The 14979-nt window shown below is 39.4% G+C and overlaps 1 protein-coding gene across 10 annotated transcripts in view; it reads right to left on the bottom strand.

Annotated features, from left to right (window-relative positions):
- Positions 1–364: 364 nt before the first annotated feature.
- LOC131165515 (uncharacterized) overlaps positions 365–14979 on the bottom strand; it is a 55064-nt gene continuing 40449 nt past the window's right edge. For 9 of the 10 annotated variants that reach the window (XM_058123396.1, XM_058123390.1, XM_058123400.1 and 6 more), the window contains 6 exons: positions 13715–13897; positions 13526–13628; positions 13116–13301; positions 1491–2026; positions 904–1343; positions 365–798 (listed from right to left, as the gene is read on the bottom strand). In XM_058123396.1, coding sequence (XP_057979379.1) covers positions 738–798; positions 904–1343; positions 1491–2026; positions 13116–13301; positions 13526–13628; positions 13715–13897 — 1509 coding nt within the window. In that variant the 3' untranslated portion in view covers positions 365–737. The remainder of the gene's footprint in view (positions 799–903; positions 1344–1490; positions 2027–13115; positions 13302–13525; positions 13629–13714; positions 13898–14979) is intronic. The other variant, XM_058123399.1, reaches the window with a different exon arrangement.

Raw genomic sequence — 14979 nt, 5'->3', positions numbered from 1 at the left:
GCTCACAAACACAAAATAAGAGTTAGAAATCTAGAAAATAGTAACAAAAATTGTCAACTTTTCTATATGAATTTGAAAAATTAAAAATAATGCAACGTTTTTGAAATTATAAAAAAAAAAAAAAAAAAAACATTCTGCAGGTTAATAGTGCAAAATTGTTTATTTTGTTCACTTATTTCATACAAATATTGTAAAAATAAAAAATAACAACCTTTTTCGTAAATTTTTGAAAAATAAAAATAAAAAATAAAAATTATTTTCCACATCTAAATGGGTTCTTGTTGTTTAACCAGTTGCATTATATTGCCATGGTATTAGCATTAAAGAACAATTGCCTTGTTTCTCATCAATGATAAACCAAACATGGAAGGGTAAGTGTTAATATGCCAGTATAATTCAATCCCACTTGCAAAGCCCAATCTGAGAATCTAAAACACATGGTCTGCCAATGTTCATAGCATGTGCATTTGAGGCACTTTCAAGAATTAGTAAAACCAAAGTTGCATGTCCTAACATAGTCTAGCAATAATCGGATCTGTCATTCACATCCCCATTTAAATAACAGCAACTTTCAACCAAGAATGTCTGAAAGGGCAAACAAGACATCCAAAATCAGTCTTTAGAAACGCCTTCATTACAGAGAGAGAGAGAGATACAGAGGCTATAGAAAATTTCTGCTTCAAAACCTCGGAAGGCAGAGGTGTCAACAAGCAAAAAACACCAAGACTCGAGGGAAGTCAACGGGATAAAGGAGGGAAGTCCTCATTATCTTCTAGTTGGTAAACCTGCGCCAGAACACTGCATTGCGAAACCAGAAAATAGTCTATTTAGCACCTTAAAATGCATTGATCAAAGCTAGCTCACTTCTAGAGAAGAAAAATAAAAAATAAAAAAAGAACTTACGTGTCCTTGGCCATGGATAACATTTCTGGCCTCTGCATTGCCACATTTTGGACTCCTGAGACTGTGTCCACATAAACAGAACCTCCAGAAACTGGCTGCTTGCTTGCCTGCTGCAAAGGCAGTCCCACTGCAGACAGCTGAAGCCCAAATGTACCAAATTCAATATCTTCTACAGAGATAGATGTATCTTTCACCTGTGGGGGCTTCAAAGTTGGCTGAGGAGACAAGGGGATTCCTAATGGTGCAGGTTTCTTGCTCTGTGGAAGAAGTGGGAATTCTTCTAGTGACAGGTTAAGGCAGTTGCCATTTCCACCCTTGCGTGTCCCTGAGGGTTCACCCTGGTCATTATTTTGAGGATGTTCTCGCAAGAGACCATGAGATGCAGATTCTGGATTTCTTCTTCTTTGCCTTGGATGCATCTCTGTGTGAGAAAAATTAGCCTGCAAAATTTCATACTCACGAGTAATTGAGGCAAGAAGGTAAGCCACTCTGATAGCTTGTAAAGAAATAAAAGCAGTAGGATTCAAATCAAAGAATCAAGTCATGATGTGCATATTCCTTGTGATTGCAGTTTCTTCAACACTTACATCAGATAAGAGTGTCCCCATTCCTCGTGCTTTCCCTGTTCCTTCAGATCCTGTGGCAGGGATATATGTGCCTGTTCCTCGCGATTTCACCTTTGGGAAATAGGGATTCACTGCATGTGATTTTGCAATGTCTAGCGATTGGGAAATATTTGGGTGGCTGAATGGCAGTTCTGGGACAAAAACACCTGTGTTCCTCTGATAGAAGCCATTACAATCAAAATGCCCTGACTGATACTGGGCATCACATGCATTCCTGTCTCTGAACTGAGGTGATAACAATGAACTAAGATGGGCAGAAGGGGATAAGATATATTCATGATACCATGGACCATTGAGATCAGAGACTTCAAAAACTCCAGATCCAAATGGTGGAACAGGAACTTCTACATCTGCCCGTCGCCCTGTTCCATTCCTTTCCAAAGTGTTGACAAAGAACTTCTTGAGTTCCTCAATCATAGCTTCTCCTGGTAGCACAAGGATTTGCCCAAGCTTTCGAGCCCCAAAGGAAAAAGCACATCTAATTCGATAGAAATTGCCTTTTAGGGGGAGATCAGAAAGGTGAATCATTGTCAGCTAATTAATTGAGCAACAAAACATATGAGCTGAAGAGAGATGTATAGACAAACAATGGACTAATTTCAAGAAAGAAGCAAACATTCCCAACTCCACAAACTTAACAAAACTCTTGGAAATTTCTGGCTAAATTATAGATTTTTCACAAGACACAAAATTTCTCTTATAATTTGATGGGGTAAATTGCAAAGTTAATCAACTATACAATTTTTTGATTGGATCACCAAACTTCAACTTGTTTCAGTTGACGCACTAAACTAACACATTTGTTTCAAGGTCCCTTTCCTGTTGATGAATGTCAAATAAAGTAATGCAAGCACTAACATAGAGCTGACTAAGTTCTGTGGGACCACTTTTTTGCTCTTCTGCATTTCTCCCCCACCCTTTCCTCTTCCTCTTTGCTTTCCCACTACCTGCTTCATCTCTAGTTCTGGCAATCAGCAATTTACTACCCATTGCAGAGAAGGAAAGAAAGCGACCCACTCCAACCACTCTTGATTCCACCATTTTCAGAGGATAAGAAATATTATGAAAGCAGGCTAAACCAAAGAGAGGAAAAAAAAGAGGTTTTTGTAACCCATATGGGTTCTGATACTAACCATCAAGAACACACAATCTTTGCATATTTCTCAAATTTGGTGGATCAAATCAACTGAGGTTTGCAAAATTTCAGAGATTCCTTGAATATGTCATCTTCCCCATGATTTTGTTACCATAAAATCAATGAGGCTATTGGGCTTGTAGAAATTCACAGGGATGGCGGCAAATTGGATGTGGCACTACCTTGGAGGAATGAGACAGCATATTTGGCAGAATATCCAAAAGGGTACAAAAATCCAATTCAACAATAGTGATTGCCTTCTTCATGATGATTGGGCAAGGTAAGGTGATAGGAGTAACATGCAAATAGGAAAACATTAGTTTGGTAGACAGAGACTCACCTGGTTCAAGCTTTTTCCAGATATCTGCTTTTGATTTTCATGATGATTGGGCAAAGTAGGGTGGAGTCATGATGGGTTTCCCTCCTATGTGGAGAGTTGCCCACATGTGAGTGGTCTACTTGGATGTCTCGGTCTATATCCAAGTGAAATAAGATATTTATACTTGGTGGTAGCCCACTTGGTTGCCAACTTGTAATGCAATGGAATTTTTTACATTCATGGTTAGTTATGGTTGCTTGTTGTTTATGGTGGCGCTCTTATACTTAGAGTTTCTTAAACAAAGGAAGAAAAACATAAGGGCTGCACAGTAGGGACTCGTCGACGAGTGCTCTGTCCTTGTCGACTAGGAGATCTCGACCAAAAGTTCAGAGATCCTGAGATACCGAGAGCAGGAAAATGGGCTCGTCAACGAATGCCCTGTTCTCGTCGATGAGTGTCCTTCTTGTTCTCGTCGACGAACCCATCTTCTCGTCGATGAGAACGCCTGGGTTGCGAGAAGAAATTTGAATTTCGAATTTGAACATTGGGGTGGTTGTGTTATTGGAGGGTAAATCTCTGAGGGACTTCTATATATGTACTTCTGAACATATTTGTACATAGAGATCATTGTAAAACTTGTGTATTTTGGTGTTTCACATTATCGTAAATATTGAATGTCATTTGCTTTCATTCTTGTGTTATTGGTTGTTGTTCTCTCATTCATATTGGTTAAGTGTTATTGAGATTTGGAGTTTCTTTTGTTCTACATCTTCCGTTGTGTGTGTGTCCTAGACCTGAATTTTACAACAAATTGGTATCAGAGCGATTGTTGTCATGGCATCGGGATCATCTTCTGCAAGATTTGACATCGTTAAATTCGAAGGAACCGGGAACTTTGGTTTATGGCAGAGGAGAGTGAAGGACATTCTTGTGCAACAAGGAATGACTAAAGCTCTACTTGACACTCAACCGGAAGGAATGGATGAGGCAACATGGGTAGATTTGAAAGCAAATTCTGCTTATACAATACGCTTATGTTTGGCCGATGAAGTACATATTACGTGATGAAGGAGGATTCTCGAACGGCTATATGGCGAAAGTTAGAGAGCCGGTACATGTCCAAATCTCTCAATAATAAACTTTTTCTTAAGCAACGTTTGTATTGACTTAAGATGGTTGAAGGATCAAGCTTGGATCAACACACTAATGCTTTTAATCAAATCATTAGTGATTTGATTAGGGTTGATGACAAGTTTGATGAGAATGATAAGGCTTTGATGTTGTTAAATTCCTTGCCTTCGACTCATACCTATGAAAACCTTGTGAGCACTCTTATATGGGGAAAGGAGACTCTTGATCTTGAAGAGGTGACAAGTGCCTTGTTAAATTTTTCATCAAAGGTTAAAAATATGTGATGAAGGAGAAGGACTTGTGGTAAAGGGTAGTAACGATCGTGGCAAAGGAAAGTTTAAAGGTAGGATTAGTCAGAAATCCCAAAATCAATCCAAGAAGAAGAAGGAAATCCGGTGTTATAAATGCAGTAAAAAGGGGCATGTGAAACCAGAGTGTCCGGATTGGAAGAAGGGAAATTCTGAGAAACATGAAGGTGTTTCAAAATCTGCAAATGTTGTTCAAGAAGGAGATTCATCATGTAGTGATGGTGATGTTCTATCAGTTTCAGCGGGGTCAGATAATCTAACGGACTCTTGGATACTTGACTCGGCATGTTCTTATCACATGACTCTGAATAAGGAGTGGTTCAGCACTTACAGGTTAGCAAATTCTGGATTAGTTCTTATGGGTAATGATGCTTCTTGCAAAATCATTGGCATAGGAAATGTAAAGATAAAAATGTTTGATGGTGCTGTGAGAACGTTGTGTAATGTAAGACATATACCAGAGTTGAAGAAGAGTTTGATAACACTCGGTACCTTGAATTGTAATGGTTTTAATTACAAGTCCAAAGGTGGAGTCCTGAAGGTATTGAAAGGTAATCTGACTGTAATGAAAGGACAGAAATTAGATGGGAATATCTACACGTTGCAGGGAACTACCGTTGTAGGTGGAGTTGTAGCCGTGAATGCTGAATCAGATGAGACCGTCTTGTGGCATATGCGCCTTGGGCACATTGGGAAACACGACATGAAGGAACTACACAAGAAGAAACTCTTGAAGGGCTTGAAATCATGTCAACTGGAATTTTGCAAAATTTGTGTTCTTGGAAAACAAAACAGGGCAAAGTTAAGATCAGCTACTCACACAAAAGGTATACTTGACTATGTGCATTCAGATGTTTGGGGCCCAGCTAGAGTTGCATCAAAGGGTGGACATGTGTATAATGTGAGTTTCATTGATGATTACTCACGAAAAATCTGGGTTTATTTCATGCGTCACAAATTAGATACGTATGCCAAGTTTAAGATTTAGAAGGCTGAAGTGGAGAACCAGACGGGAAGGAGAATCAAATACTTGAGATCGGATAATGGGACCGAGTACGCTGATTTTCGGTTTATGGAGTTTTGTGCGGAGCGGGGCATTAAGAGGCACTTTATAGTTCGCCGGACACCTTAACAAAATGGTGTGGCAGAACGGATGAACCGGACTCTTACTGATAGGGCTTAGTGTCTCAGATTAAATACAGGACTACCGAAGAATTTCTGGGCCAAGGTAGTTAGTATGGCTTGTTTTCTGGTAAACAAATCACCGAGAGCATCACTAGAGGGTAAAATGGCGGAAGAGGTATGGATAGGAAATGCAGTAGACTATTCCGAATTGAAAGTATTCGGGTGTCCAGCCAATGTCCACATGTCTAGTGAGAAGAGGTCTAAACTTGACCCGAAGTCTCGTCGTTGCATCTTTTTGGGGTATCCAATGGGTGTAAAGGGGTACAAGCTATGGGACCCAGTGGCAAACAAGGTGATAATCAGTAGGGATGTAGTCTTTGATGAGAAGGCTATGGTGAAGCGTACTCAAGAATGTGATGAACAGAAACAGGAGCTAGAAAACTGAGGCAATAATGAACATGTCGTGCAGGTGGAGTTGGAAGCTCAGGACAACGAAAATGATTATGGTCCCGTGGTTGTAGGGAGCTCTAGCTCGGGAAACTAGTGAGTTGACGATAATCTTCCCATACGGAGATCTAGACGCACTATTAGGCCTCCGCCAAGGTATGAGTTTGAAAAGTTAGTGTCTTATGCTTTTCTAATTAGTTGTAATGATCCAACTACATTTCAAGAGGCAATACACGGCCAGGAGAAAGGTAGATGGATGGGAGCGATGATTGAGGAGATGGAGTCGCTACATAAAAATCAAACTTGGGAGTTGGTGGAACTTCTAGATGGGAAGAGACCGATTGGGTGCAAATAGGTGTACAAGAAGAAGGAGGCAATATTAGAAAAGGAAGGTGAGAAGTTCAAGGCACAGTTGGTGGCAAAAGGATACTCACATAAGAAGGGGATAGATTATGATGAGATCTTTTCTCTAGTGGTCCGACATACTTCTATCAGAATTGTGTTGGGGTTGGTAACTTATTATGATCTTTACTTGGAAGAAATGGATGTGAAGATGGCGTTTCTTCATTATGACTTGGAGGAACAAATCTATATGGTACAACCGGAGGAATTCATTGAATTGGAAAAAGAAAATTTAGTTTGCAGGTTGAAGAAATCTCTTTATGGGCTGAAACAGTCTCCAAGGCAATGGTATAAACGGTTTGATTCATAAATGATCAAAATTGGCTACAAAAGGTGTGAGTATGACTGCTGCATATATGCGAACAAACTTGATGAAGGCTCACTTATTTTCTTGTTATTGTATGTCGATAATATGTTGATAGCTGCAAAAGATTTAACTGAGGTGAATCAATTAAAAGACCTGTTGCATAAGGAATTTGACATGCACAATCTTGGTTCAACCAAGAAAATACTTGGGATGGAGAATGGAGATTTGCCGAGACAAGACTGCAAGGAGATTATGGCTATCTCAAAACAGTTATGTGCATAAGGTGTTGGAAAGGTTTAGCATGGTTGATGCAAGACCGGTAATTACACCTCTAGTGAATCATTTTAAGTTGTCTATTGCAGATTGCCCAAGTACGGATGCAGAAATCCGGGACATGTCAAAGGTCCCCTATGCTAGTGCTGTGGGGAGTTTGATGTATGTCATGGTATGTACAAAACCAGATTTGGCACATGCTGTAAGTTTGGTAAGCAAGTTTCTTTCTAATCCAGGAAGACAACATTGAGAAGCTGTAAAATGGATACTTAGATACTTGCGGGGTACATCGGATTATGACATCATGTTCGGCAAGCCACAGGGTTGTCCTTCAGTTATGGGGTTTATAGATGCAGATTATGCTGGAGATATGGATGACAGATGGTCTACAATGGGATATGTTTTTACTCTTGTAGGAGGACTAGTATCTTGGAGATTCATGGTTCAGTCTCTGGTAGCATTGTCCACGATTGAAGCGGAGTATATGGTAGTCGCAGAAGCTGCAAAGGAAGCCTTATGGCTTACCAGTTTAGTCAGAGTGCTGGGATTATAACAAGATGGAGTGGTGTTGCATTGTCATAGTCAGAGTGCCATTTACTTGACGAAAAATCAAATATACCATGATAGAACCAAACACATTGATGTGAGGTTCCATAGAGTTCGGGAATTGATTGCTTCAGGTGAACTTGTGCTAGAGAAGGTTCACACTTCTGAAAATGCAGCTGATATTCTGACGAAATCTGTTACTTCTGAAAAGTTCAAGCATTATTTGGACTTACTCCCTATCTCCCAGTGATAGGAGGGAGACAAACTCAACCTAGCGATTTTAAAGTTCGAGGTGGAGCAACTAAACATGTTTTTCGGGATTCTCCTAAGGGGCGTATAATTGCCAAGGTGGAGATTGTTGTTTATGGTGTGGCTCTTATTCTTAGAGTTTCTTAAACAAAGGAAGAAAAACATAAGAAGGGCTACACAGCAGGGACTCGTCGACGAGTGTCGTGTCCTCGTCGATGAGGAGATCCCGAGAGACCCAAAAGTTTAGAGATCTTGAGATACAAAGAGGAGGAAAATGGGCTCGTCGACGAATGCCCTGTTCTTGTTGAAGAGTGTCCTTGTTCTTGTCGACGAACCCATCTTCTCGTCGACAAGAACGCCTGGGCTGCAAGAAGAAATTTGAATTTCAAATTTGAACATTGGGGTGGTTGGGTTATTGGAGGGAAATCTCCGAGGGACTTCTATATATGTACTTCTGAACATATTTGTACATAGAAATCATTGTAAAACTTGTGTATTGTGGTGTTTCACATTGTAGTGAATATTGAATGCTAGTTGCTTTCATTCTTGTGTTATCAGTTGTTGTTCTCTCATTCATATTGGTGAAGTGTTATTGAGATTTGGAGTTTCTTTTGTTTCTACATCTTCCGCTGTGTGGGTGTCCTATACTCGAATTTTACAACGTTGCTTGAGAGGATGAATAGTCATTTTAGGAGAAGCAAAATCAATTAAATGGAAAGCAATTTCTGGCAGAAGGTTTTGGTTCGTGCATACCTTGCAAGCCAAGGAGAGTGAAGGAGAGAAGAAAATACTTTCTGAAAATTCTGGGTGAAAGGGGCCTGTGCAGTTAGCTTGATTAAAAATCAGATGGCAAACATCCGATTGAGCTGAAATTTCAATAACATGTTCATTACTTGTCCTTCTTCATTGTAGATGGGGTGATTCGAAGAGTTCTCCAGAGCTGGTTTCACGGAAGAAATAGCAGCATCAGTTTTTGGGTGAGACTGCTCAATTTTTCACTCTAGTTTGGTTCCACCTTATAGGTGATAACTTGTTTTGTTTTGGGTTTCAAGTTGTTCTTGAAGATTATAGTTGATGATTGAAAGTGGACTTCAGTCCCATGGCTTCTCCCATCACATGTCGAAGGGTTTTCCGTGTAAATATCATTGTGTATGCATGGCTGATTTGTGTTGTTAATTGCTGATTATTTCTGGTTTTTAGTAATTGACTATTTCTACTTATTGTTGATCTGAAAAAAGGGTAAGGATTTCTTGGGCTATTTTGTTTTGGTCCTTACTTGCATACCTCCTTCCCCCAACAGTAGCAAGAAATGGTGATGCCTTATGTGGAGATGATTGGTGTCTTGGTGCCGAGTAAAAGCTTACTGGAATTGGAGCGGAGATGTTAGTATTAAATACGTACAATATCCCTGAATACATTCAACATCAGTATCATTGATGCCCTATTTCCATCGCTGTACGCTACCTTGAGTGCCACCATGATGTAGGACAAGAAGCCAAACCACGGGTGACCCTTGTTAGAGATTAATGGAGAAGAATTGAACAAAGGTTTATTGTGTTTAATTAATTAGTTTATTATGTGCATATTTTGGGACTTGTTTGTAATATTTGTGCATTTAGGGATATGCAATTTCGTGTAGTTTAAGGGACATATGTTTAATTTCATGTGTTAGAGGCTTTCTTATAAGTAGTGTGTTAAAGCCATGTGAGAACGGGTCTTGGATCAACATTAAGGTAGCTCCTTCGTGACCTTGGTCACAGATTCGAATACAAGGAAACAACCTCTTTGTATAAAAGCAAAGGTAAGGCTGTGTAGTGTGTACACTATGACAACCCTCCCCCTATCCTTGCAAAATGGGGAGGCTTGTGGCCCAGGGACACCCTTTAGTGTGTGAAATCCATGTAGAAGTGGGTTCTTGAATTTGAATTTGAAAGTGAGAATGTGATTTCCACTTACATTTCCTCTCTCCTCTCATCCCTCTTCCTTCTTCATCTTCTTACCCTCTCTCTCTCCTACATTCTCCCATGGCTGCAGATTTTTTATGCTTCCCTGCATCATTTGCTATCAGAGCCCAACAATGATGTCCAATTATCCATGTTCAGTCCTCCATTTTTCTTCTAATCATTATTTTTCTTCCTTCTCCCTTCTTCTTCCTCTTTCCTTTCTCCTCTGTTCTGTAACTTCTCTCTCCCTCCCTGCTCTGCTTCTGATATGAACTTTCTCCTCTGTGTTCTGTACCTGCTGCCAGCATCCCAAATGCAGGAGAAGAAGCAAGACCTAGGGAAGATCCAAGCTGGAGACTACTTAAGAATTGGATTGATAATTGTTGGGTTAAGTTAGTAGTTTATTATGTGTGTTTAGTGTTAATTATTATAGGATTATGTGTATTTGGGGGTTGTTTGTAATATTTGTGTAAAACATGGGTTTGTTTGTAATTCATGTAGTTTTAGGGGCATGTGTGTAATTTTATGTGTTTAGGCTTTCTAATAAATAGTGTGTGAAAGCCATGATGTAGGCAGTTTTTGATGAATTTGAATTGAAGTGACTGTGAGTACACATCCCCCCCCCCCCCCCCCCCGCGGGGTATCTCCTCTCTCCCCCATTCCCCTTCCTCCTCTTTTAATTTCTCCATGGCTGCAGAACCTTGATGCTGCCCCTGCATCAATCCCCTTCTCTCTTTTCTTCTGCCCCGTTTTTCTTTCCTCTTCTTCTCTTATTCTAATTCTCACAATTCTCTTTCTATTTCTGATTTCTGAATTCTTTTTGGAACCATTTTGTCCTGCAATTTCTCCTCCTATCTTCTTCTTTGTTCTTTATCTATTTCTTAATTCTTTCCATATCTCTCTCTGTCTGGCTTCCTATCCCTGTCCTTCATCAATTACCAGTCCTATGTTTCATAAAATAAAATAAATAAATAAAAATCTGTAACTTCCAGCCGAAATTACAATCATGCCCCCAATTTCAAAACCCTAATTTCCAGACATTACCTTGCCACATCACCACCACCATCAGAATTGAGCACCACCAAAAGGCCTACCTGAAAAATGTAATCGCTGTCTGACCACGCATGTGGTCCCACGTACCACCACAAGGTTACCCAGCCACTGACCCCTCCAAAATCCAGCCTTGTTGAAGTTGCTTTGACACACCAACACCACCACCACTAGACTCATCAGCCCCTGATCTGCCATCATCTAGATTTTTAAGTCAGAGATGGCTTGGCAGCAGTGCATGCACCCCATGTGCTGGCAACCTGCAAGTGAAGAACTGCTGGAATCTTCTCCTGCTGTTAGAATAGTGAGAAATTGCTCCAGCCATGATATTTTGGGTTTTCACATTGATATTTTGACTTGCAATGATATATTTTGATTGTGGACATGATATTTTGTGAGCAAGTGTGATAATATGATTTGAAAGGCTAGAAATTTAATTGCCAACATAAAAAATCAGACCAAATTGCTGCCATTTGTAGGTTGTTTATGAGGCTTTGTTTTACTTGAAGATTGTTCTTAAGAAATTGAGAGTGAAGTTTGTGGTTTGCATGAACAGGTAGAAGATTGTTACCAAATTGTCTGAGAATCCTTGGTGATGTATAATTACAACATGGTGACCAATGCTGAATGGTCTGCAAAGGTGGAATTATTGTCCAGTAGGGTAAAAAACAAGGAGGATGATTTGGAGACTATGACCAATGCTTTGAATAGGCTAATAACTGAAGTTGCAGCCTTAGGTAAAAGCCAACAGATTTTCCTACCAAACAAGAAGGTAGTATAGCTGCTGTCCCCCATACATTGAGTTGCATGAACGCCAAAAAGACCATTTGAGTAAGGGAATTGAAGTAGGAAGTCTCAGATTTTAATGGTGATGATTCTCGTGAAGAATTCGATGATTTGTGTGAGACTCAAGCACATGAGAAGTTGAGAACACATCTTCCACTACAATGGTAAGATCATTTTGAAGCCTGCTCTACAAACCAACCAAGACAAAGAATCAGTTAGAGTTACTCAACTTGACAACCACTGCAAGCAAAGAAATTTATGTGTTTGAAGACATCTAGTCTCTCAAACATTCCTATTGTTGAGTTTGTCATCCCAAATATGTTCATTGATGCAAAACACCAGATTTCAAAGAGTCCAAGTTTTTACTTCTGATCCTCCAACACTTCAAAGTTTGAGGCTGGATTTTTTTAAATGGGGGAGATTTGACGTAGAACAAGAAGGCAAACCATAGGTTGACCTTTGTTGGATATTTTTTAATGGAGGAAAAAGTGGACAAGGGTTGTTGTGTTTAATTAATTAGTTTATTATGTGTTTAGTCTAATTAGTATAGGATTATGCGTATTTGGAGGCTTGTTTGTAATATTTGTGTATTTAGGGGTATGTTTGTAATTCCATGTGTTAGAGGCTTTCTTATAAATAGTGTGTGAAAGCCATGCAGAAGTGCTTGAATTTGAATTTGAAAGTGAACATGTGATTTCCCCTTGTATTCCCACTTCCCTCTTCCTTCTTCCCATCTGCCTCTCCTACATTCTCCCATGGCCGCAGATCTTTGATGCGCCCTGCATCACACCACTTCCCTGCAACTTCATTTCTCAATTCCATTACAACCAAGAATACATTAAATTCTAACTTAGAATATGAAACATGTTAAAAATGTATACGGTGTGCCTGTTATCCGTATTTTGGGCCATTGACGTTGCAATATGTGTTTGTGAGAGAGAGAGAGAGAGAGAGAGAGAGGCTGGTGTCAACCTTCACCAGCAATGAGTAGATTGGAGAAGGAAATAGTAGAAGCAGCAAGCGAATCACTGTTACTGCTGGTGTTCACCCCTGCAAACTGAAGAAAGAGGAGAGAGGTTGAGTGGTTGTTGCTTCCATCGCGTAGAGAGAGTGCTTTGTGAGTTTTTCCTGCAAATTCTCTGGAAGTAGATTGAAATAAGAAAGAAAGTTGAGAGAAAAAGAAGTGATGGGAGCATAACTGAAAGATTATCCATGTCACCTCTTCAATTGATTTATTGGATTTCTGTTAATGGAAAGGTGACATTCAAACAAATGTGTTAGTTTAGTGCATCTATTGAAGCAAAAATGAAGTTGGATGAGCATATCAGAATAAAGTGCAAAGTTCAGTAACTGGGCAATTTACCCTAATTTGATGAGTAAAACGTTGATGTTCTACCACTTCAAAATATATCATGACTTAATTTCATGCCATGCACCTTCCACAGGAAGTCTCTATGGTTTAAAAAAAAGAAAGCATTTGCCCAGATCTTTCCAGGAAAATTCTAGCCTAAGAGTCTAGCCTTCAAATGATGACTAGAATCAATTTTAGTAGCATTGCCAAATACCTTTGCTGACACTCCTTCCAAGGTTATTATTTAACTTTAGAGGATCTAATATGTTGAGATACTTGAGGGGAACATCATATGCTTTAGTCTCAACTACCATTGTTGGTCCCGAGAACATTTCTCTGCAGTTCTGGATAAATTCCTCACTGAGCAATAATTGATCCCCACCATTTCCTAGTGCCACTGCTGCAAAGAGCAACCAAATTAAAAGTTTCTTCAGTCAACAAGTGAAAAAGAGCAACCAAATTAAAAGTTTCTTCAGTCAACAAGTGAACCCAGATCTCTCTCTCTCTCTCTCTCTCTCTCTCTCTCTCTCTCTCTCTCTCTCTCTCTCTCTCTATTATGTGGGTGTACAAATAAGCGCACGGGTACACACACAGAGAGGTGCACACAAATTAAATGCTGCTTACTCGCAACTTCTGGAAGGGAAGATATGGGGACTGGCCCAACTATACTGGCACAGTAACTGTCCCAATTGAATGTGCTATAGTAGTCCAAGAATCTATAGAGGACCTGTTGAGAAAATGTCACAGTTAGCAACACACTCATGTATACATTTGGGGAGGTTAAAAAATGGAAATGCTGAATAAGCTACTCACAGCTAAAGGACTAAATAGTGATGTGTGAAAGAGATTTATAATAGAAAGGATCATTGTTTCCAAAGCATAAGTGGAAATCAGCCCATAGTATGCACCAAGAATTCGGCTCTCATAATAGCACCAGGCTTTGATCAATATGATACTGCGTTTGAAAAGATGATTTTTCCCAATAAGTTGGTCAACCTACAAAATAAACAGCAACAGAGATGTTAAAAAGTTAAAAGAAGAAAATCACATGGATTTTAATGTTCGTTACACATAAGAGAGAGGAGCCATTTGTTGGGGATGAGAGAAAATAGAGGAAGTAAATGTAACAGGGAAAAATTCAAGCACCTAATAGATCATAAAATGGAAACAGAAAGAATTAGAACCAAACAATTTTGGTTTAAAATACTGAAAACTGAAAAGGTTGATGTCACAAGTTTAGAGGTAAGAACACTTAGTTTAATATACTTGAAAACAAAATAGAATTTCTGTATTTCTTGAATAATTTGTACAAGCCAGTACACAATATTTATAATACAATTGTGAAATCTAAATATGGAAACAATCTCCTAAAGAAATCTCTCTCAATAATATACAATCCTCTACATATATACCTCCCTAAATTACTTCCAAGATTCTCGGGATTTCTACACTCCCCATCAAGTTCGATCATAGATATTGATCATATCCAACTTGTAGATGAAATCATCAAAGCTCTGTCAGGCTAACCCTTTGGCAAAGATGTCTTTTGTTTGTTCCTTGGTAGGTACATAAGTCATACAGATAGTTCCTTCTTCAACCTTCTCTTTGATAAAGTGTCGGTCCACTTCTACAAGCTTAGTCCTGTCATGTTGAACTGGATTGAGAGAGATACTAATGGCTGTTTTTTTGTCACAGTAGAGTTTGATAGGGAATTTCACCGAGATCTATAATTCTTCCAAGAGTTTCCGTAACCACAATCCTTCACGTATCCCTTGTGCAACTGCCCTAAATTCAGCTTCAACACTACTTCGAGCCACTACATTCTATTTTTTACTCCTCCAAGTCACCAAATTTCCCCATACAAAGGTGCAATATTCGGTGGTAGACCTTCTATCTTCCGCTGATCCTGCCCAATCTGCATCTGTGAAAATTTCTACTTCCTTGCTTTCACATTTCTTAAAGAAGAGTCCTTTGCTCGAAGAGCCTTTGAGGTATCTGAGGATCTTGTACACAATATCTAGGTGGGTCTTTTTCTGTGAATGCATGTGTTGACTTACCACACTTACCGCAAATGCAAT

This window comes from Malania oleifera, chromosome 10, assembly GCF_029873635.1.
Source record: "Malania oleifera isolate guangnan ecotype guangnan chromosome 10, ASM2987363v1, whole genome shotgun sequence".
Lineage (NCBI taxonomy): Eukaryota > Viridiplantae > Streptophyta > Magnoliopsida > Santalales > Ximeniaceae > Malania > Malania oleifera.
This window is presented reverse-complemented; position numbering and strand designations above follow the sequence as displayed.